The sequence below is a fragment of the Gastrolobium bilobum genome, unplaced genomic scaffold, assembly GCF_033153095.1.
Source record: "Gastrolobium bilobum isolate Gb01-03AN ecotype WA unplaced genomic scaffold, APGP_CSIRO_Gbil_v1 utg12463, whole genome shotgun sequence".
Lineage (NCBI taxonomy): Eukaryota > Viridiplantae > Streptophyta > Magnoliopsida > Fabales > Fabaceae > Gastrolobium > Gastrolobium bilobum.
Window position 1 is genome coordinate 350,406 of NW_026898920.1, and position 25,627 is coordinate 376,032.

Consider the following 25,627-nt stretch of genomic DNA (forward strand, 5'->3'; position numbering starts at 1 on the left):
ATAATGAAAATAACTCAATCAATTACTGTTTGATTAATGGAAATCAACAGCTAAAATTGATGTAAGACTTATAATTCTTACACCGGTGTAAGTTGATCATATATATATAGGGGTTTACATTTCTGCAGTTACTGTACGTGCAGCAATCAAATACTTGTCATATATATACTTGAAAGCATTAAATGCGGGGAATCATAATCATATAAAAGATGAAAGCATTAAATGTGGAGAATCATAACAATACACCTGTCGTTGAAGTACGTAAAGCGAAGAAATGATTTTACCGTATATATATATATATATATATATATATATATATATATATATATATATATATATATATATATATATATATGGCTTTAATGTTTCTAAAGTGAATGTAGATAAGTTATCTACATTCGCTCCCAAAACGATGTCGTTTTGGGTTGAAAAATTAAAAAATTATAATGAAAAAGACTATTATAACCCTAAAATAAATTATAATTACAAAAATTTCCGCCTTAAAACGACGTCATTTTGAGTTCAATGTAGATAAGTTATCTACATTGACTGTAGAAAAAGCGAACCCTATATATATATATATATATATATATATATATATATATATATATAGGGTAAATGATTTCTCCAGTCAATAGAGATAAGTTATCTCCGGTGAGCCGAAAACGAAATCGTTTTGGGACAAGGTGTTTTTGTAATTCTAATATATTGCAGGGTTATATTAGTCTTTATCATTATAATTTTTTAATTTTATAACCCAAAACGAAGTCGTTTTGAGCTCACTAGAGATAACTTTATCTCCAGTGACTGGAGAAATACTTTTCCCATATATATATATATATATATATATATATATATATATATATAAAGGGATTAATGTTTCTCATTTATATGAGATAATTTTATTTCTTACACACATAAAAGTGTGTGAGGTCATATGAAAAGAAGAGAGAGAAAAAGAAAATATGAGCTTAATTCACTTTTATGTGTATATAAGAGATAAGATTATTTTCTATAACACGAGAAACATTAATCTTATATATAAAACGCAGGTAATATAAAAGGAACAAACTCGTTTTTTTATTAAATATCAATCGTTATTCGAAGTTTTAACAGTTCCAACTAATTCAGTTTATATTTATACTATTAACATTTTAATATATTAAAGATGATTAACCCTAGCATCAATACGGGATGGAATTGACCAGCCAACTATTGGACATAGATGGATTACCTGCAACTCTATAAAGACAACATATAGCATACCTGCGTCAACGCCAGCTCTGATGTTGCAATGTGGCTATTTTTTTTAGTTTTCCAACCCTTCGAACTACATCCAGTTCGAGCACTTGTCAAACTCTATTGTTAAAGAGGACAATTCTCTCAAATTCTTTTTTTTCATTTTCAGGACTCGAACTCGAGACCTCTAATTAAGCGATCCAAACTCTTTACCACATATGCCAAGGGTGTTTGATGCAATTTGACTATTGAGTTACTGCTAGCTAAGCATTTGTTACATACTATTAATATCTCCTTGTTTATGACAAAATCGTTCTATATAACTATATAAATATAAGTGGGCTATTAAATATAAGTAGATTAATAACTAAGTTTTCTTAATCTTATATCGATGTAATTCATATCCTTTGTTGTTTTAAATATAAAAAAATAAATATTTATAATTAAAACCGTTAATTTACAACTTTTAAAAAATAAAGAAAGGTGAAAAAAATTGAAAACGGCGCATATCCAATAGAGATGGTTCCACACTGAGCGCGTAATAATTGCGACAAATTTAGTACCCTACCCAAAGAAGAAGTACTGTATGTGTTCTATACATGCAACAATGCTTCATAGGGCAAAGATCACTTACACGATTAACAGGTTGGATAAAACAGAATTTTGCCTATTGTCAAATTTATTAAGCAATTAAGAACACCAGATTAACTCACCAAATTGAGCTTTTACACATTGTAACCACTGATTGACTGAATAACCTTGACTATAAAACTTATTCACTGTATGCATCAATAGCTTTCAATTGTGCTGGTTAGTTTACATGACGAGTGAGTTTGAATATGGGATGCGACCTTCCCTGGATTAGAAGGTCAGCATACTTCACATGTTGTTCTAATTGCCTAGGAACATATACGGGCTAAAGAATATCAACTTAGTAGTCAATTAGATATCCTAATCATTAACCAAAATGAAATCCTGAAGACTTGAAGGAACTGCTAGACAGATTTGGCAGTTTTGACTTTTGAGAGTTGCAATAACACTGCTGGCAAAAGCAGAGAGTGAAGCACAAGGGCAGGTCAAGGGATATAATCATCTAAAGAAATCAACAATGAGCCAAAATAGTATTGACAAGACATTCAAACTCGAGTGTAAAGTTAGTCTGACTCCACTAATGAGGGAGAATCAAGATTCAAGATAACCAGCTATTGCTTAGAAGATATAAGCAGTCGTGATTAGCCACAAATTTCAACAAGCTCCATCCAAATACCACATCTGTAAATTTGAATATGAATGGAGTCCTACAATCTCCTTAATAAAGATTCCAGCAATGCTTTTGGCAGAGTATGGGTGCTTGAGCATGATAAAGTGAGCATATTTGCTCAGGCTATCCACTGTCACCAGAATACTGTCATGACCTTTGAATTTAGGAAGAGCAACTATAAAATCCATACTTAGTACTTTCCATGGGCATTGGGAGGGGCTGAAGTAAACCCGCTCTGGGAGGAAGTTTGGTACTTGTTTCTCCGGCAAATGGGACAAGCAACCATGAATTCAGTGATGGTGCCTTTCATTCCTGCCCAAAAAATAGATTGAGCAATCCTCCTATAGGTCCTAAATATTCTTGCATGTCCTCTAGCAGGTGAAGCATAGTACTCTGGTAGAGGTCCAGGAATCCAAGTGGAATTTGCAGCCAACACCAGCCTCCCTTGTAGAGTAGTTTGTCTCCCTCCAAACTGTAATGTGAGTGGGGATTTGGATCCTCTTTCAAATCATTAATAATTTTGGTCAGCACGGGATCCTTTTGAAACTTCTTCATCCACACTAGGAAATGTCCTGCCATAATGGGCTAGAAATAGCTCCCAGCTCTTATCATTTTTCCTCCTTGATAGAGTATCTGCCACTAAATTATGAGAATCCATTTTATACACAATATCAAACTGATAACCAAGTAGCTTTGCCAGCCAATTCTGCCGGTCCTGGGTAGTGATGCGCTGTTCTAGGAAATATTTGAGGCCCCTTTGGTCTGTGTAAATTGTGAAATGCTTGCCCAGCAAATAAGCTCTCCAATGTTGGATGGCCAGAATTAAAGCCATCAACTCCCTTTCGTAAATAGACTTTGCTAAGGTGGAAGGACTGTGAGCCTTGCTAAAATATGTCGCATGCTTATTTTGCATCAGGACAACTCTGATTCCAGTGCCTGAAGCATCACATTCAATGATGAAGGGGATAGAAAAATTTAGCAAAGAAAGTACTGGTGCAGTTGTCATGGCAGTATTGAATTTTGAAAAGCTTCTCCAGCAGATTCAGTCCACTCAAAAGCCCCTTTTTTTATAAGGCAGTCAAAGGTCGGGCAATTATACCACAGTCTCTTACAAACCGACAGTAATAGCCAACGAGACCCAAGAATCCTCTCAATGCCTTGAGACTTGAGAGACCAATGTAGAACACACTTTACCTTTTTGGGATCCATAGCCACCCCCTTCTTTGAGACTATATGTCCTAATTCCTAAATAATCAACCTTGGTCATGCCAAAAACAATACAAATACTCTGATGCTATTTTCTATGTTTAAATATCACAATTCCAAAGCATCTTCTATATCTAAATTGGATCACTCCGAGACAAATTAGCTGCACCAGCTATTGGTGCATAGTTTGTGAAAAAAGAAAGGATATTGCAAGCAATATTACTCTAATAATCAGAATGAGGTAATAATACACTTTGTTGTGGTGTTGTATATTCTATCCTGTTATCCTAACAAATCATAAATATTTCCATCCCTTGCTGTCTACCTTAGCGTGGTACTGCAAAGTTAGGATCAAAATACAGTAGTATAACCAGCGAAGGTTCCATTGTTCAACCCAGTCCTGGTATACACTACATATATACATAATTACAAACACTAGGAACAGTAAAAGTAGAAAAGTATATAGTTACAAAAGCTATTTAACAGAGGCAGACAGATATACAAGATAGAGTTGAATTATTTCAGTGCCTTACTTCCTATCACCGCGGGTACCCAAATCAGAAGCAGCTTGAGCTGCTCGGGATAGAGCACCTGATACCCACATGGCTCCCTTTGAAAAATAGCTACTATTCATAACAGAGTTTGCAGCAGCTGCTACTGATCTTCCTGTTGCGGATGCAGCTGCCTTGGTTGTTTCAGAGACATTATATTTTTGATCGACAGATTTAACAGCCTCAACACCTGCACAGATCTTATCAGTGAGGCCAATTCTCTGGCTCAGTTCAGAAACCTTCGCTGTTGCAGAGGCAGAAACCTGATGAGACTCGTCAAAGTCTTTAGCCTTAGCTAATGCATCCTTACTGAGAACATATCCCCTTGCTAGCATGGTCTTGACGACTTCTTGAGTCATAGTAACTGCTTCTCCAGCAGAAGAAACAAATTGACTGCTTTGTTGTGTCTGAAAGAGAACAAGTAAGAACATAGAATGTCAGACTATGAGCATAAAACCATAATCATTAGTACAACTGAAAGAAATACAGATAGATACATACAGTTGAAGCAGTATCCTCCTCATGACTATAGGAGGGCTGGTTCCAAAAATTAAATTCATCTTCATGCTGGCCCCAGCGTGTTATGCATACACGTTGATCTAAAATAGTGGCTCCCTAACAGAACAGGTTATGAAGAAAGGCACGAGCAACAAAATACATTATGGATCTTTTCGTCGATGCAAGCTAATGACCACTTGACTACAAGATCATTCCAGCTTAAATATTATTAAGTATGATAAATACTCACACTGAGCAAGCATGCAGTTTCTTGAGAATATGCATCTTTGAACGTCACATAAGCAGTACAAGCATAATCACCAGACCTGGCCTCGGCAATAACCAAGTATCATATCAAATTCTATGTAGTAAATACTATGCCAAAAATCAATAATATCTCAAACAAATTTATGGTAAAATCCAATACTACAAGTAATTTCATTTCAAATACTCAATTGGCATTATCAAACATCAATGATCAATCCTCTTCTACAAGCAGGAAAATAAGAATGATCCCTTCAGGAAAATATCAATGACTTCATAACTAATTCATACACACCGAGTGAATATTTACAATCATCTCCAAAATGTCCGATGGAATATTCATTCGGGTGCCCATTCCCTTATGTCTATGGAATTTCGGTCCCTATAGTTGCTTTTTCTTTTTTAGATATCCATCCCTATATTTTCACTCATTTTGATTTTGGTACCAAGTATTAAAGTATTGGTTCTTATATTTTCCACTCATTTGGGTTTTTACCCATATAGTTTCCACTCGTTAAGATATTGGTCCTTACTTTCCAAAAATGATTGATCCTTATAGTTCCAATTATTAAGACATCAGCCACTAAGTGACCGAAATCGAAATCGGGTAACACTATAGGGACTAAGTCTAATTGTTTAGTTCAACCTAAAAATTAGTTGAAGGTTTTTTTACATATATTCAGAACAATGAGCCAAAAAGATTATGTTACATTAACCAAATGCAAAGTATAGAACCAAGTCTTGATGTGATGACACCAAGGATATACTACACACACATTAGGAAATGGGTAAGGGTAGGTGGCTGCATTGTGATTGAGTAAAACTTAGGAATATATTTCATGAGCAATTCAATTCAGTGAGGTCTTGTTTCTTCCCTATATGCAACGTCACTAACTGAATCAGTTATAGTAAGTTGATTAGTTAGATAACTTTGATTAGTTGATTCAATCTACAGTTAGTTAATAATGCCTCGCGTATATGAATAAACTCATCCCCCATTAAGTGATCAATAACCAAAATCAAAGAGTGCATAAGCTATGAACCATTAAAAGAAAAAAAAAATATCAAAATCATCAACAAATAATAATTAAGCTAATAAAATATGATTTAAATAAAAAGTCCAACCTGATAATTTCGACATGCTCAATGGAACCAGAGAAAGAAAAAAAGTCACGGACATCCTTGTCGGTGGCTTCGGGTGAGAGACCAGTAACTTCTACAGCGTACCCACCAGAATTCATGTTTTTTCAGGTGTATGCTGAAACAACATGTACACACACCAAATAAACAACTCCAAGATTAAAATTGTGTGACAATTTCTTATGTATGACCTAAAATACAAACTGGGTTAGTTATGATGAATCAGATGCATGCACCACCTTTCGGATCGAAGAAAGCGATGCGACGCAATTCCCTACTGTTCACTGTTTCTGAAGCAGAGTTGCCAGAGTAGTTGAAACTACCTTGGATTTTAATAAGAATATTCATGGGTCAAGTTGAATCATGGGCCTGGGCCTGGGCCTGGGCCTAAAGTACCCACGACAATTAGTTTAAACTAAATTTGCTGTTTTATTTTTTATTTTATTTTTTTTGGTAAACATTTCCTGTTTTATTTATTTTCTCTTTTTCTCTGCTTTTTTGTTTAAGAAATTAAACATGATTTTGTGACTAGTTGGGGTAAGATTTGAAAATGCCTTTGTATAAGTGATACTGAGTTATTCATTTTTTATTATTATTTTCCTCAATTACTTGAAAGAGAATACACTTTGTTTACTAAAGGGAAAATAATATTTGCACATAAATATTTTTCACAAATGATTTAAGAACGGTGGTGTATTTCGAAGCATAAATTTTTAGTTCATATATAATATATATTATGCACTCTTAAATCATGACAAATGGATATTTACCAACAAAAAAAATAAAAAATCATGACAAATGGACTTATGCGGTATCATAAAATAAAATAAAAATTGCCCACAAAAATATAAATACAAATACAATTAGATGAGCTGTTAAGTTGTGTAAGTAGGACTAAAAATTATGCTACCTTAAATGGTTACATAATGAACCAATTAACATGTTTAAAATTTGTGTTTGTTTAGGTTTAGGAATAGGCCTAGCTCGAATTAATTTGCATATTCACTTCGGCCATGGCTCACTATTAAGGATGGGACCGGCTCAAAAAACTATTTTGGGCTTCAGAAAGGTTCAAGTTAGTTAAATTCAGTTTTGGGCTTCTGAGCTTAGAACATGTATTCACCATGAAAATTAAGAAAGCAACAAAACCCAGTATATTTATTGTCCAGTACTTGATAAGATGATTTTGAAATGAAAATTTACATACGGTGGGATATGAACACAGATAAATATCACCACGTCAAGACTCGGCTATTGCCTATTTGCTAAACTTCCCTTTACCAATATAGGTAAATAAGTTTAGCAAATAGGGATGATGATTGGTGTTTGATTTTGTATATAAGTATATTGAAGTAAAGATAGGTTGCGGATAATATATATTCTTTTTTTTTTATACATGCGGATAATATATATTCAACTAAAAGAAACTTAGATATATATTATTTACTAATATATGAAATGAGAGATCGCTATCAATGATTAATTTTACCTAGCATCTTAGTAGCACGATCACACTAATGCATGGCCAAGTTTGTCCCAAAGTCATCTTGTACCTCTCTAAAAAATTTCATTTCACTTGATCATGATTTGGACAATATGTCCGTAACCCAATTTGTCAATGAGGCTAAATACCGCGTGGACTTTTTATTAGTTGTGATAGTTTAATGGATCAAATTTATTTTAATTTAATATTTTGTATAAATTTTAAAACTGTTTTATTTTTAGGAGATCAATTGAGCTGTGATGCCTTATTAATCTCGTAATTTTAATTATGACAGTTCCGTGATTCAAACTTTTCTTAGAAAATTGATTATTTTTTTTTAAAAAAATAATGGCAAAAACTAATTATGCTTTCAAGGATTAACTAGGTTGCGACAATTTATTAATTCTATGACTTTATTTAGATCATTTTGGCAACAATGATATGATGATCTAAAATTCTCAAACTCAATTAAATAAATTTAAAAACGCATTAGTGTTTCTGTAAGTTATCTACATTTGCTCCAAAATGACGTCGTTTTGGGTTAAAAAATTAAAAATTTATAATGAAAAAGACTATTACAATCATGAAATAAATTATAATTAAAAAATACCTTGATTTCTGCCTCAAAATGACGTCATTTTGGACTCAATGCAGATAAGTTATATACATTCACTATAGAAAAAGCGAACCCATTTCAAAAAAAAATTCTTTCTAAATTTTTCAAAATTAAAATTGATCAATGCATTCATATATTCTAAAAATCTACGTAGCATTGAGTTCCTCATTGTATCAAAGGATACCTCGAAACAAGAATCATCTCATCAAACCCAAAAAAAAACTTTTTATAATTTAGTTTGTACTTTCAAAAATATTTTTTATGATTGAGGAACAAATCAATTTCTTTTACAAAGTTGTCAATAATTTACACAGTTCACTTATGATAACCATTTTTTAAATGCATGTATCAGAAATGCATTGAGATGAAATTCTCACCCTTTCTTGTACATATTTAGTCTACCGAATCTTAATTTTAAAATTTTATTAAAGGGCAATTTGTGAAATAAAAAGGTTTTTTCAATTTTTCCAGATTAAAATAAAATTAATGGGTCATTACATGTATATTTAGATTTCTCTTTCACACTTAAACCTAAAAGGGCTGTTGTACGAACATAAATCTTATAATATTAGACAGAACTTAAATAAAATTCTTCCGATGCTTGTGTCATTATTCTTCTAACATGAGTACCAGTTTTTAGATTTCAATTATCCTTTTTTTTTTTTGGGTAATGCAATTATGAAAATTTTAAAATGAAGGATGTGGGTAGCTATAAAATACACCTGTATGTTTTAATTGGAGAATATCCTCACACATACGTAATCTTAATCTAAGTTTTTTCCCGTGCGATTTTCAAAAAATGCGTAAAGGATTTTTTTTCAAAAAATAAAAAATAAAAATTGTAAGCCTTGACCGCTGCCTTTTGAAAGATCTAACATTATTATTTCAAAGTTTTCAAATTATTTTTTCGATAGATACTTAACAAACTATTTATTTTGGGAATAAATAAGAATATGAAACTTCAAAAAAATAAATGCATTAGCTATGTTCGATGAATAGTCATATTAAACTAGTAATAGTGCACGAAGTGCGAACAGATGATTTTCCATAAATAATCCTTTTAAGAAAATTTTAAAAGTTTAAATTTATTTCTTTATAACTTTAATAGAATTTTTATTTTATTATCGAATATACCCATTATCGAATATACCCGATATATTATTAAAAAATTAGACGTTTTAGATAGTGATTATAAAAGTCAATAATTTTTAAAATATTGCATAAAATGATAGTAGTAACAAATTACATTACCAGAATATTAAAATTCATTTAAAATTAAAAATATTGTGTTTTGGAATCTTGGGAAAGGAATAGGATAATTTTACGGGGAAATACTTTATCATGTTGTTGAAAAAAATATTTTTTATGTCACTCGTATATTGATCTACGTCTTTTTAAATTTCTTAATGATGTGACCCACCTAAAATATGTGTGTGTTGGAAAAAAATTCCTCTGATGTGAAAGGAGAAAAACAGAGCATTTACTATATACTAATGAAAATTACAATTACAATTTTAATAGTTAATTTCACTACAATTAGATTAACGTAAATTACCTCTGGATAGAGAAAAAATTTGATGCACTTGGAATACTATTGATTTGGTGGTCCGGATCAAATAAAATCACATAATAATTAAAAAGAGAAAAAAGAAAATAATTATTTTTTTATTCAAATGTGAGTCTCTTAATAGAAAGAGCATGTAAATCTACCAAAATAATAATAATAAAAAAAAGAACACGTAGCTCAGAGCTCTAAAAAATTTTCCTCTCGATGGGAAATTAATCTCTGGGCATCCTCTCTCTCCTCCTTCTTCTTCTCTCTCTCTTCTCTTCTCTCCTCTCTCTTGCGGTGCATTGGTCCAGAAGCACTAGATATTTGCTCTGAACGATGGGTGTCTCGAAATCATGCTAACAATTTGGGTCGCCATATTTAAATTTCTTTTTATATATATGTTAAAGATTTAACATTTCTTATATTAAAGGAGATAAATTTTATTTTCTACAAATATAAAAGTGTGTAAGACCTATTTTTCTCTCTTTTCTTCACATTAATTACCTCATATGAAAGTATTGTTAGGTGAGTCTAGGAAGAGCCCGTAGCGGGGGATTACCATTAATGGACTAAGTTAGGTAAACCACAACAAGTGGATTAGACACTATATCACAATCCAAAACCTTAGGCATTAAGTTAATGGGTCCATCCAATTATATACACTTGACTTAGCTCATTACCAACCAATGTGAAACTCATTAAAGTTGAATATCTCAAAAGATGCATTAAGAAAATAAAATAAAAAATAGACGCGAAGAAACATGCACACATTTTATCCTTTGAAAAAAAATTTCAATGTATTCCCATAATACCATAATATATAAGAATTTCTAAAATAAAAACAAAACTAGACACACGCATATAATTTTGAAAAGTGAGAGCTGATAAATTTCTAAGTGAATGTTTATTTTATATATGTATTTATTTATTTATTTCCATTTGTGCATTGATTTTTTTTATATATAACATTTGTGCATTGCTTTTGCATTTGCATATAGCGTTCCGTTTAATTAAGAAAAATCCTAAAGTTTTTGGCATACTCTTTAAATTTTTATTCTTTTTAGTTAACATGCACTTATATACTACGTAGCACCGATATCGACACGAGACAGACACGATATGATACGACACAACACTTTGATACGTTAATTGTAAAAAATATTAGATTTCGACATGTTAAGACACGTTTTGATATTAAATAATATTTTTAATTTATATTGCGTATATTATATTTAATATTCAATAATTTAACAAAAAAATTAAGCTAAACTTATAATACTCATTAATTATGCAAAAAAATATAAGATATCACAAATATTTATATTAAATTCAATAAAATGGTAATAGTAATCCAACGAATCTAATAGTTAGAAATAAAAATGCAACGCAGCGCAACCTTTGAATCTTTTTTTGAGTTTCTACAACGCGCGTTGAAGTGTCGGAGAATGCCGGAGTGTCAGAGTTTCGGGAAGTGTCGGACACAACACGTTGAAATTTTTGAAGTGTCGATGTTTCATAGCCTATATACATTGCGAATTTGTTTTTACAACAAATTTTAGGAGAGAAGAGGTCACCTACTCTGATGTGGGAGGATGTCATAAACAATATTGGTGAAGATTTATAGCAATAAAAATAGGAAAATATATTTAATTTCACCCGCAAAAAAAGTTATCACAACTAGTGTTTAAAAACCCGACCCGGCCATCGACCCGGCCGAGGTCAGGGGTCACGGGGTCACGGGTTCAACTGGGGGGTCATGGGGTCACTACGCTGACCCGGTTTTATATATTAAAAAAATATAAATATATATATCCTATATGAAAATATTAAAAAACAAATCACCAATAATCAAAGATTCAAAATATCCTTAACATAATTCACCAATTATAACCACAAGTTAATATTACACAACCTAATTAAAGTATCAAGATACCAAAGTACAAAACTTATATTCTAATGATACCAAGTTATCAAGATACCACAAGTCTAGGTCGTTTGGAGAGAAGAGAACGATTAGATTTAGGTTTGCAAGCATTTTTATTTTTATTTTTTAATAAAACGACGTTGTTTCATTGAATTTTCTTTAAAAAAAAACATGCAGTGACCCCCTTTGACTCCTTTGACCCGGGAGTCACTGAAACCCGGCCGGATTTTGAGAGTCGGAGGGATCGATGTGCATATAGGGTCCAACTTGTGACCCCAACCCTCAGAAGGGATGGGTCAGGGTTGACCTGGGTCAACCCGGGGTGGAGTGGGGTTTTAAAACACTGATCACAACAACCCCAAAATAATGACATTTTGGGGTTTAAGAAAAAATTGTAGGGCATTTTGAAAATTTTACTTTTCTCTTATATAATGAATTTTACTGAAATACCTTGTATTTGTTTTTTTAAAACTTCAAAATAACATCATTTTGAAATTGCAAAAAATGACTTTATCTTTTATTGCAGGAAAATGTTAATCCCATAAAAATATTATTTAACAAAAACGACGGTTTACATCAAAATAAAATTCAAGTCTTTGAAACAAAGTGTTTCAATCTTTGCCAAAAGAACTAATTCCCATTATTGTTGATTTCCTCCATGAATACCCCCCCCCCCCCCCCCCCTCCCCCCCCTTCAAATTCTTCCTTTTTCTAATTCTTTCTCATTTTTTCTCCGTGAACTTTATATCGTTGGTAAAAAAAGTAATGCGCAACTGCCAACTGATGCAAGATATATTGATACCCTAAACTTCAAATTGGCAACTTAAAATCAGCATTCCTCTAAGCTCAAACTACAACCGAATCGTTTTATGCGACAATATCCAATTATTTGAAGCATAATTTTCAACGTAGAAGGCATCAACAGTGGCGGATCCAAGAAATATTATTTATGTCTGCATATTTAGGGATGCAGGTTCGAAGACAATGTTCCCGAATTTTTCTTTTTAAAGAAAGTTTTAAATGTATTAAAAAATAAAAGAATAAAAAAAAAACTTGAACTTACTACAAAAATAAAGTACCTTTTGGGTCTTCAATAAAAATTACGGGACCCATTTTAATCTCTTGAAAAAAAAATTCACTCGTGATCTCTCTGAATTTTAAAATAGACCCATGTTAGTCTTTTTGAGAGATTAATGTAGGTCTTCTTTGAATTTCAGAGGGATCACAATTTCGAATAACCGGATCTACTTTGGAATTCAAAAGGATTGAGAGACGACTTTTTTTTCTAAAAGTTTAAATTGGAATATGTAATTTTTATTGAGGACTCAAAATATATTTTATATATTTTTTTTAAAAAAAAATTTGTGTGTGCACTTGCACACACTTGCAACAATACAGGTCCGCCAATGCATCAACATATCATAAAACACAGATGAAATAGCTGGTTATGGCTAGCAACTTGTTGATAATTTTTGTAGAACATATATATATGCGTCCAAAAACATTGCATTAAAAAGTTTAGGCTTGAGATATTAAAGCACATTACACGGCAATAACAGAGTTTCACAAGAATGCCCGAAAATTCCCCCTACCCTGAATTAAAATCAATTTAAGATTGAATTAATGACCCAGAATTTCTCATTGCCTAAATGTCTAGTCCTATATTTAATTTGCATTATGCATCTAGCTTTTGTGTTTTTGGGTCCAGGAGACAATATGAAACAACCTTCCCCCACCACATATTGCATGGGAATGGTACCTGCAGGTGTGTGGGGTCATGATATTTGTTTTCACCTTACTGCAATATAAAATTGACTAGAGAAACAGTTAAATTAAAGCTAAGCAAAGAACATGGCTAGCTAGCCAACTATCTTGAGAGCCAGCTAGAGCTGGAGAATTAAATTTGGGGACGAACATATTTACCTTGGGACATTGTATTGCTCCCTTTTTGAATATAATATTTCTGAATGTCACAGAGTCAAAAAAAAAATTCAAACTGCACGACACCATAGTCGCTGAGGTAGTGAGTTACTATGAACGGGACACATGTCACTTTCTCAGCGGCTAGAAAGCCTGGTTACACCAAACTAGCTAACTATCTCAGCGACTTTAGGTTGAATGAGCTGCGTGTCGAGCCACTAGGGACGTGACATGTGTCCAGTCCATAGTAGCTGACTACCTCAGCGACCATGATGCCGTGACAGTTTGAAAAAAAAAGTTGACTCAGTAATATTCAGGTATATTATATTCAAAAATGGGACAGTACGGTCAATGTCCCTATTTACTTTACCACATTCAATGGGAATATATATATATATATATATATATATATATATATATATATATATATATATATAGGGTTCACTTTTCTGCAGTTACTGCAAATAATTATCTGCAGTAAGCCCAATATGACGTCGTTTTGGGGCGGAAATCATGATATTTTTGTAATTTTAATTTATTTCAGGGTTATAATAGTCTTTATATTTATAATTTTTTAAGATTTCAATCCCAAAACGACGTCGTTTTGGGAATGAACGCAGATAACTTATATGCATTAACTGCAGAAACATTTTTCCCATATATATATATATATATATATATATATAGCTACCTACGATAACATCATTTTTCTTACTTTCGTATTTGGGAACAATACATAGATCTTGTGATTATCCGTATATACATATGGTACATTTGCATATATGTAACAACATATATAGATGGATATTTAAATGTAAGCTGGCAAATATCATGGTTGGATCATGAGTTAGTTATTTTATATTGTGGTCCTAATTTCCAACATTAATATCACGGGTTGGCAAGAACAAATAACCGATCGAAAATGGTGTGGGGTAATGTCACATGTAATTAATAGGCACTGTCATGAGCTCCAAGCTTGACCCTTTTAATGGGTCCACAATAACTGGAGAGTTTCTCTCATAAGATATATTACTAAGATCAAACTGCTCAAGTATTCCATCCTCTAAATTTGAAAATCATTTGACCCTATATGTATATATATAAAAATGCAATTAATATATATATGTTCATATCACAATATCACAACTCTCTGCAGCGATAAAAAAAAAATTATATCCATACTATTGATACTAATTAGAACTCATAAAGATGTAGTCCATTTTATTTACAGCTATAGAGAAGCTGATGATAATCACTACAAAGTGTTACATAAAACTAATTAAGGACTAACATAGAGCCCATATGGTAGCCCTTTGCGTTGGTCTACAAACCAAACCCTACCCACAAGAGAGGATAATAATAAAGTGAGAAATGGACATGCACACGACATTATAAATGCACTAGCTATAATTAGATTATTATTACATAAGTAAGCTCCTAATAATGGCTGCTTGAGCACTGTTGGAGTCTGTTGTGGCCAAAAGCTCTGATAATCGTTCACTTAGATCATCAACCTCTCTGTGCAAGTTTTTTATGTAGTTGCAAGTCTCCTGCAATACCTTAGCAGCTGAAACCTACAAGAACGAGAAAATTACAATTTAAATATAATGTTTGTTAATTTGTTTATTTTTTTTCTTAAATACACAACTTGCAGGTGCTGGTAGTGCAATTTAGTCAATGAATCTGAGTCTCTCAGCAGCCTCAAGTTGTGGTTAAAGAATTAAGGGAGAGAGAGAAAGAGAAACAATAGCGTGAGTTATCTACCAAAGGAAACGAAGGCCACACAAAATGTGCAATGTGTCCGTGTTTTGAGTATGTGATGACTTGTGAGTATTGTGTGTGTATGAGTGAGAGAGAGAGAGAGATAGGGACAAAGAAAGAGATAGGAAAAATGCAACATTAATACCTTGTCGGAACGCCTTGCACGAAGCTCAGGGATAAGTTGTTGTAACTTGGAGATGAGATCGGTGATTTGAGCCTCAGTGATCTCAGAGGAAGCACCGGATTGTCTCGAACGTGATCTTCTGCTAGACATTGTTAATTAAGAAGACGTGGTGAGTGTGCGTGTTTGTGTATGTGTCAGAAATATTTGTTGTTGCTCTTAGTTTGTTCAAAGGAAAAAATGAAAGAAGAGAGAGAGAGAGAGAGAGAGAGAGAGAGAGAGAGATGGAAGAGAGAGCAAGGAATAAGCTCTCGGGGTATCTCAGCAGATCAGGGACAAATAGGAAGTGGGTTTGTCAGAGAAGAATCAGAGAAAATTGAAAACTAATGAAGCTGTATCTCTGAAAGAGAGAATGGGTATGGAGCTTGCAAACCACAAGGAATATTTAAGAGTGAAAAAAAAGTTTTTTATTTTATTTTTTATATATATAATAAAAATTTTATAAGAAGTTGAGGCAGGTGAGGGACGACAGAGTGATAAGGGGAGCCATGAAAGAAAGCTTGAGAGAAAGGTGTAAGTGGGTGTTGGGCGTTGAAAGAGGACAAGTGCATGGGAGAAAGCAGTGGGCTAGGCTTGTTATTAATAGGGTTTTGTGTGCTAGAGAGAGAAAGAGATGAATGAGGAAAGGGAGAGATACGCCATACTGTCCTTTCTGAATATGTCCCCAAACTGGGGTTAGAGTTCAAGTGGGTTAATTGAAATGTGCTTGTTTATCACCCTACGACGCGGGACCTCTCTGTGTCAGTCTTAGCACACAAGCCCATGTTATCTTACTACTTCCTTGTCATTTGAATCATTTCATTATTAAATCTTTTCCTTCTCTTTTTTTTTTTTTTTTTTTTGGCAAAACTAAATTCATATTTCAAGACTTCAGTACTCGTAATTATATTTATGACACACTGTTTGAATCTAATAAGATAAAATAAAATTATTAACACTATGATTAAATAGTACTTATATGTTGTTCTAGATTTATCTTCACAGCCTAATATATATATGAATTACTAACCTATAAAGATTCATTAAGGGATCACTTTCTTGCCTTTTCGTAATAAGTGCATACACCTCAATATAGAAAATCTCTCACTCCATTGTAGAGCTCATCTATCAAATAATTGGTGTACCAATTTCTCACTCCCAGCAATGAGGTAGTGCCGTAGTGGAAAAAAAAGGGTCATGACTCTTTATTTCTCGTATCATTAGAGAATATATTCCACCTATATATATATATATATATATATCCCCCATCATCCATTAATTTTATGAATTGTTATATACTCGATCCGTTGAAATATTGAGTCACCGTATTCTTATACATTCCTCTCTCTTAATCATACTTGGGAAGTACCTACAGTGGCTCCTGAATCCTGGTTCATATATATCATAGTCTCTAAGAGCATCTATATAACAAAATATTTCATCCTCAAAAGAATACAGGCCTAACTCTACTACACAACTGCTCACATGCTTTGTGAGCTTTTTCAACCTAAGTTGTAGAAAGTGCCATGGTATTTTTAATTAAAATCTTTTTTCAAATAAGATTCATGCATAATAATAACAATCACTTAATTAGCAAAAGACAATTTTTTTTTTTTGCAAAACCTTCACTTGGGAGTTGGGAGCATCAAACAAGTGGCTATGTTACCGGCTCTGGCTGCCTCTCTAGCAAGCATTGAAGAGTGACTTTGATGTTTTGGCTTTTGTCTGGATTTGGAACTCTCAAAAGTTTCACACTCCAAATTTGAGGTGAAATTGTTGACCGGTCTCTACATGTACTTCACAATTCCCGTAATTAATTTGAGTGCAAATTATGGTTCTTCGATCTCCGCTACAGATTATATACAGATTCGTTATCTTCTCCTATGGGTACGTAGCAGTTACTACCCACAAGTCACGTGTCAACTCGTTATGTATGTCTGTCTGGGCATCAAAATTGATTTTCTCTGTAACATTAGCACGCCTTTTGTCGCTGATACATGTATATTTAGGTAAACGACAGATTAACTTTATCGATCACTTTAATATCACTGAATTGATATCAGAACTATTCTCAATCTAAATTTCTATACCTAATTAACAATACTTGTGCGTAATGAAGGCACAATAGCGTACGTACGTATGGATTTCGAAAACTGATTTCTCACGCCCCAATGCTATGCTTTATGGATTCTAAGGAGTTTAATTGTTAACTAGTAAACTCGCTGAACCTTAATTTTTTATAAAAAAAAATAAAAATTTCCACGTGTCCGAGCAAGGCAGAATCATAAGGACAAAAAAAAAGTTCTATAAAATATTTTCGTCAATATTTTTTTGTTATAGAAGAGGAGCACGATTTCTTAGACATAAATAAGTGGAGCCCACCATTTGAAATAAACATAAATTATGCAGAGTTTCGTGTATGTGCAGCAAATTGTTAACCCTTTAATTTTTCACTACAAGAAAATTTTTTATTTGTGACGAAAATTTTTGTCATAAATTTTGTCACAAATGATAATTTTCGACACAACTAATTAAATTTCGTTACAAATGACCTTGCGATGCAGGAATTTGTGACGAAATTTACTTGCGACGCAGAAATTTGTGACGAAATTTCATAAAATTTTGTCACTAATAAGATTTTTTCTTGTAATGTTTGAGTTTAATTTTCCTCGTGTTACGTGATATAATTTATCTTATGCAATAGATAAAAAAGTAAATTGGACTCACTTTGAAGAAGAGAGAGAAAGAAAAAAGGTATATCTCATCTACTTTTTTGTGTGTTACATGAGACAAATTGTCTAATGTAACATAATAAACACATTCCACTTAATTTTTTGATATAGTTACATACTTAACAAAAACTCAAACTTGACACTAGTGATTAAGTTAGAATAATATCTTACCAATTAATACAAATGTTTGGTGGTGCTAAACCTTAATTTTAGATATTATATAAATATAATAAAGTTCAATCACTGTGACTAAGTGGAGGGTTTGCGCTTAAAATTCAAAGGATTTTTACATAAAAAGATGTGTTAAATATTATATAAATTATGCTATAGCGATGTGAATTCACTCAACCATCATGGTCAAGTGGTGATCAAGTAGTTAGCTTGTGCATTTGTACAGACTTCAAACCCAATGAACCTTCACGGATTAGAGCTTTTGCAAGAATTCATTCATAACATCTTATAATCAAGTTATAGGATTTGGATCCTCTAATCAAATATATGATGTATTTTCGCAAAGTAATTTATAATTTATGCACTTTTTTCTTATCAAACTCAAAATCATTAACTCCAATTAATAATTATAAATTCTACACTTTATTATCTAAATTGTACCCTACATATTAGTACCTTTATATATATACAATCATGAGGTATCAGAAAGTCATGGGGGATGGCTAAGCTAGCTGAAGTGTATTTGACTTCAAACTACTCAAAACAGTTATCGTTCATGAATGGGACACATATTCCTTCCACCCAGACACTATATCACCTCATTAATTCTTCTTTCTCTCTCCTCTCTTTTCTCGGCTGTGAGCCAAGATCTCCCGTTTCTCTGAAACTCCTGGAGGCTTAGAACTCTTTCTCAATCTTCACGTGTTCAATGAGAAATTTTCATTTCAAATCTCAACTTATTGTACCGCAGCATATAAATATGATGCTAATGGACTCCTTTACATCTGCGTATCTAGAAGACTGAAAGAAGAAAAACAAAATTAGGTGAAATTACTAATTGACCTCTTGAATGTTTAGACCATTCTGGCCTCTTGTGAGTCCTTGGATTAGCTAGGTTCAACACGTGGCACATTTATGTCCGTTAATTAAATGCTGTAAGCTGAAGAAAAATGCTCAATGCTCGAAGATCGTGCCCGTTCACTTGAAATATTAATAAGAGAAACTAAGCATTCCCAAGAAATACTCACAATGATAAAAGTTTGACAAGAAAATGACCATATAAGTATTTGTCATGCTACAGTCGATCTTCTATAACGAAACGATTGGAAAAACGATCACTATTTATCTAAAATATTATTGTCACGTCTTAAATTTTTTTTACCAAAGTATCACATCATTAATCTCGCTACGCCACGTGGTGAGTTAGAAGTCGCCACGTGGCAGCACCTGATTCGCCACGTAACTAGCTGTGCAGTGCAGCTAGATAACGTCGCACACAACTCCTGCCACGTGGCCTAAAATGCTGGCCTATGTGGCATCTTACGTGGCGGCTGTTGAAATACTCAACGCATGTGTGACACGTGTCACACTATGATAAACTAGCTGGGCTGAGCAGCTGGTTACGTGTACGTGTGACACGTGTCATTTAAATGAAATTAAATAACGTTAATTTAACACTACTAAATTTAATTACTTAACATTTACAAATAATTTAACTTAACATATTGCTAATTAAAACAAAATAATTAACAATCCAAAAAAGAAGTAATTAACAGTTCTAACATATATAATTAAGGGAAAAATATTTGTTCTTTTAAATGACACAACTTATATCATTTCATTTTCACAAAGAGGTGGGACCCATATCTTTACTTTTTTTGTCAACTCTCTCTCCTCCTTTATCTATCTCTTTCTCTTTCTTAAAATAATACAATTTTACATCCTTTAAAATGACACACATTTTTTCCTATAATTAATCGTTATGATCAATTTAAATTAATATAGATTAAATTAAACTATTTCAATTAACAAACATAAAATATATTACATTAATTAACAACCCTTAATTAAATTAAGTAACGTAGCAGTTCACAAATTTTTAACATAAAACAAACTACATTAAATTATTTTAGCTAACACCCCTAAAAATTACTAATTAATTATTCTAAAATAATTAAAATTAATATACACTGAATTAAACTAAAATAATTAAAATTAATTTAATTTAGTTTAATTCTTTAACACTACTCAATTATATTAAATTTTTTAACCGATACAAACAATTTCAATTAGCATAAATTAATTTAAATTAAATTAAATTAATATAGTTAACACTCCTAAAAATTATCAAATTATAATTGTAAAATAATTTAATTAAATTTATACTAATTTACAGTACATTAATTAACGAACATAAAAATTTATTTATGCTACATTAATTAGTTATTTTTAGGGGTGTTAACTAAAATAATTTAATGTAGTTTGTGTTATGTTAAAAATTTGTGAATTGTTACGTTACTTCATTTAATCAAAGGTTGTTAATTAATGTAATATATTTTATGTTTGTTAATTGAAATAGTTTAGTTTAATCTATATTAATTTAAATTGAGATTATTTATGTTATAACTGTTAATTACTTATTTTTTGGATTGTTAATTATTTTATTTTAATTAGCAATATGTTAAGTTAAATTATTTGTAAATGTTAAGTAATTAAATTTAAGAGTGTTAAATTAATGTTATTTAATTTCATTTAAATGACATTTCACATATGCACGTAACCAGCTGCTCAGCCCAGCTAGTTTATCACAATGTGACATGTGTCACACATGCGTTGAGTGTTTCAACAACCGCCATGTAAGACGCCACGTAGCCCAGCACTTTAGGCCACGTGGCAGACAGTGGCAGGGGTTGTCTGCCACGTAATCTAGTTGCACTACGCAACTAGTTACGTGGCCAACCAGGTGCTGCCATGTTGCCAATCCTAACTCACCATGTGGCATAACGAGATTGATGATGTGGCACTTTGGTAAAAAATTTCTGGAGCGTGACATTCTGATAATATTTTAGTTAAACGGTGGCAATTTAATCGTTTTCTCAACTTCCTTCTCTGTCGGCTGAGGCTAACCATAAGTATAAACATTTCTAAATACATCAACTGAATCACATAACTTAAGCTGAACAACATCTTTATAAAATCTGACAATAACAAAACTAATGGATTGGTTCTTAAAAAATGTTAGAATAATCTAACGTGTTATGAGGTGTCCATCTTTGACCATTAGTTGTAAATGTATTGGATACACCTACTTGATATAATTATACTTTAAATGCTCCTTTGAAAATAAAATATGAGTGAATTATTAGTTAATTTTTGAAAGTTATATATATATATGGGAAGGATATTGTGACAACCAAGTTGTGTTACTACCAAGTGACTATCAATCAATCTCACCGTTAGATCGATTATGTGGATCCAACGGTTATATTTATTTTCATCTTTGTAAGGTCATGATTTTCCAGATATAATACTTTATATTTATTTTCACCTTTGTATGGTTATGATTTTCCATATTTAATGCTTTCACTTTAAATATATATATGGGGTAGGATCTTTTGACACCAGTGTCAAATTTCAAATTTGACACCTCATCTGAGATCCATTAGATCAATGATGTCACATGCTTACAAATCAGAGTCATTAATTTTTTTTATCTAATAGCTTTCAGATGAGGTGTCAAATTTCAAATTTAACACTGATGTCAAAGGATCCTACCTCTCTATGTATATATATATATATATATATATATATATATATATATATATATATAATTTTGGTCATATTAGTTATTAAATAATGAAAATTATGTTCTGAGTCTCTAAATGTAAATTTTCTACAGTCAAATTAATTCTCATAGTTCTTGATGCATGTAGAAACTAATTTAATTGATAAAATACAGATTCAAGGACCTTAGGTGTAATTTATATTATTCAGGGAACGATATAATTAACATGATATATTCTGATATATTCCAATGATTAAATTTGATTATTTGTTCATAAAATATATGTAAAGTAGTCATGTATTCGATTGTTGTGCCAAGTTAGAAAACTTTTATGGTTTCCATGTTTTATTTATGGGTGTTGCCGATCTTAGACCGTGATGGATATTGTGACCTAACATGAATCTCTTGAAACTGGTGACTGACAATACTGTGGGATATTTTACACGTTGCATTTGGATATTTCATGGCATGATTCTTGGCATAACAGATTATACTATATAAACGCCTACAATTTTAGCCATATGGAGGGCTACGAAACCCTAAAGTTGGATCCCATCTGTATCTTTATCTTCAAATGGAATGGAAAGCCATTTACATCCGAGATATGTTACCCTTTTCATGGCGGATAAAATGATGCAGTTTGGATAATAATGTATGGATCTAATATTATTATTATTATTTTTTCTCTTGATCTCTAAAATATTTCATCCCCCTTATATTCAATAAGTTTTATCATAATAAACCTTTTCAAGAAATTCTTATTACCCGTAATTATTGCATGAATTTGATGATGCAGAATGAACAAATATATTTAAATATTATTATGTTATTTAGGAATTATTATATATTTTTTTTCAGAAATTCTAATTTATTTTTCTTACTTAAGAAATCTTTCATCAACTATTTTAAAAAAATTTGTCTTTAATAAATTATATATTCTTATTAAATTAATATTTTATACTTAAATTAAAATTTATGTAGGTTTATTATTTAAATAAAATTTTATTACATAAATTAAAAGAATTGACTGCTTGACTTTAATCTTCTACTTGTAATTAATATAAATTAGTTTCACGTTAACTTTTCTATCAAGTTTTTTAATTATTATTATTATAGAGAAAACCTCTTAAACTTGAAGAAATAATAAAACAATGAGACACGTTTACCAAAAAAAAAATGAGATAGAGATTTAATCCATAGAAAAATATTTGTCATTTTAATGACACAACTTATATTATTTCACTCTCACAAAAAGGTGGGACTCATACCTTTATATTTTTTTGTTCACTCTCTCCTCCTTTATCTATCTCTTTCCCTCACTTAAAATAACACAATTTTACATCCTTTGAAATGATACACATTTTACCCATAATCCATATATAATTTAACCGAAACATATTAAAGACGTGTCTATATATATATACCACAAAGCAATAGTCCAATTCATCTTCGGTCCATCCGACGCAGTATTACCGATTAGCCATATGTATCGGTAAGAATTTTTATTTTTTTTGTTAATTAGTTTTTAATATAACATAGACTAATAGCGGACTAATTAAATACAATATGGCTGTGAATATGCGATACCTTTGCTAGTGCGAGGCTAGAAGCAAACATTATGAAATTTATAATAATATCCAAACCATAGAGAAACTAATGAATTGTTGATTAAATTGGGGGGCAGGGGGTGTGATATCCCTATACTATTCTCCACTTGAAATCAAACTCACATCTATTAGGTTTGACCAAATCTAGTTTATTAAACAAACCAACAATGAAAGATACCAAATTTCGCTCATGCTTCATCACATGCATGTCACAAGCCTTGTGCCCATTATATCGAATGCGCATGGGACCGAATGGAGTTCAGTTCATACCCTCAAAACAAAAGGGACAAAAGCCCCTACCCTTGAGGAACAACATCATATTGTTTATTCAACAAGATTTTCAAACAATTACATCAGCTGAAAACCATAGTGCACGTATGATTGTCTCTCATCATGGGGGGCGCTCAGCACCTAGTTTATAGGGCTACATTAATTTTGCAGACAGATCTTTTATTGCTTAATTAAGATTACCACCCACTGGAGTTTCTGATATATTTGTCCTAAATCAAATTTGGCAATCACAAGGCGTACTTCCTTGCACTTTCATTATATTATAGTCTTTTGCCTTTTTCCTTTTTTCCCTATAGTTTTGCAGTATAAATATGGAGTATGACCCGGTCAGTTACCCCACCATATACGTATGTATGATGCCCTTTTTAATGATATAGTGTCCAAGTTTGAAAATGAAAAGAATGATATTTGATGCTACATAAAAAAATTAAAAATGAAAAACTATTATTATTTCATTATTGAAATCAAGTAAAAATTTTGTTCCTGGTCATTAAAAATATCTTAAAGATCCTAGTTGAATTAATTACAACAGAACAATTACAGTTTTCATTCTAATAACCAAAGTCCATATTGATCATTCACAATTTACTTTTCCAGAAATATGTATATACCCAAATATTTTTATCCTCCCCTGAAAATAAAACTGCAATGCCTACAAAAATTATTGCTGATCATACATGCACATCATTAGTGCAAAGCGATAAAGTATCATGTAAACTTGTGCATAAAAGTAATGTGGCCTATTCAGATATAAATTTAACAATGTATAAAAAATGTAATTCTCGTTTAATAAATTTTACATATGGTAGTTTTCTATATGGTAATCATCATGGATTCAGTCATTAAATAAACAACTTGCCTAGTGGGTCATCATAATAACTAAAAGTTTGGCCAACTTGCCAGTTCAAGTACAGAGGTGCATCTCTTCAGCATTCAGTATGGCATGCATTGATCTATGAGGATAGCTGGAGAAGAGCCACTTGTAGTTCCAAGTATAGTACGATCCACGTGATTTCCGAGAATATTACAAAATAAAGGACACTATATATTGAACTGGTTATACAAAGAATAATGTTAGATTAATTACATATATTGCATGTGGAATTAATTAAGCTCTCGATCGTCTTCTTTTCATGATTCACATGTGATGTATTTCTTAAAATTTCTTTGTTATGCTATGAAATACTTAAGGGTAGAAAAGACTAATTAACAATGATAATCTTGATTTTCATGTCAGAGCATGTGGCTTACTAAGAAGCAAGTTGAGGACAAAAGTTAAGGATTCTACATAACTCAAGTACCACTGCAAATGAAACCAAAGCTATTGCTAGTGAACTATTTTAATAATCGAAGTACCTTATTGAAGGTTAATAATTTAATGATAATCATTAACCACTTAATTAGTCACCAGGTTTTATAATTGTACACATATACACACATCGTTACTAAGAATACGACATGCTTCTATTGACTTAGTCCGTAAGTTATTTAGGCTAAATTAATAATTAAAAAAAAATTGACACTATAAATTTTTTTATTGAATACAAATTAAATTTTTAAATAAATAAAAAGTATTTCTCGAATTTATGTGTTGGTCGTTATTTTATATTTAAAATAATAATTTGTTAGCTTTTTATTTGTTTAATTTACACAATTTGTGTAAACTAAATCTAAAGAAAAATTGAT

At 31.7% G+C, this 25,627-nt stretch overlaps 2 protein-coding genes across 2 annotated transcripts; both read right to left on the minus strand.

Annotated features, from left to right (window-relative positions):
* Positions 1-3,919: 3,919 nt before the first annotated feature.
* On the minus strand, positions 3,920-6,453 carry LOC133285565 (binding partner of ACD11 1). The gene is made up of 5 exons (XM_061482817.1): positions 6,399-6,453; positions 6,145-6,277; positions 5,006-5,081; positions 4,759-4,872; positions 3,920-4,664 (listed from the first exon to the last, which is right to left on the minus strand). The coding sequence occupies exons 2-5, from the start codon at positions 6,258-6,260 to the stop codon at positions 4,236-4,238; spliced, it is 735 nt and encodes a 244-aa protein (XP_061338801.1). The 5' UTR covers positions 6,261-6,277; positions 6,399-6,453; the 3' UTR covers positions 3,920-4,235.
* An 8,425-nt stretch (positions 6,454-14,878) lies between these two features.
* LOC133285579 (transcription factor PRE6) lies at positions 14,879-15,711 on the minus strand. The gene is made up of 2 exons (XM_061482832.1): positions 15,561-15,711; positions 14,879-15,228 (listed from the first exon to the last, which is right to left on the minus strand). The coding sequence occupies exons 1-2, from the start codon at positions 15,687-15,689 to the stop codon at positions 15,076-15,078; spliced, it is 282 nt and encodes a 93-aa protein (XP_061338816.1). The 5' UTR covers positions 15,690-15,711; the 3' UTR covers positions 14,879-15,075.
* Positions 15,712-25,627: the final 9,916 nt, after the last annotated feature.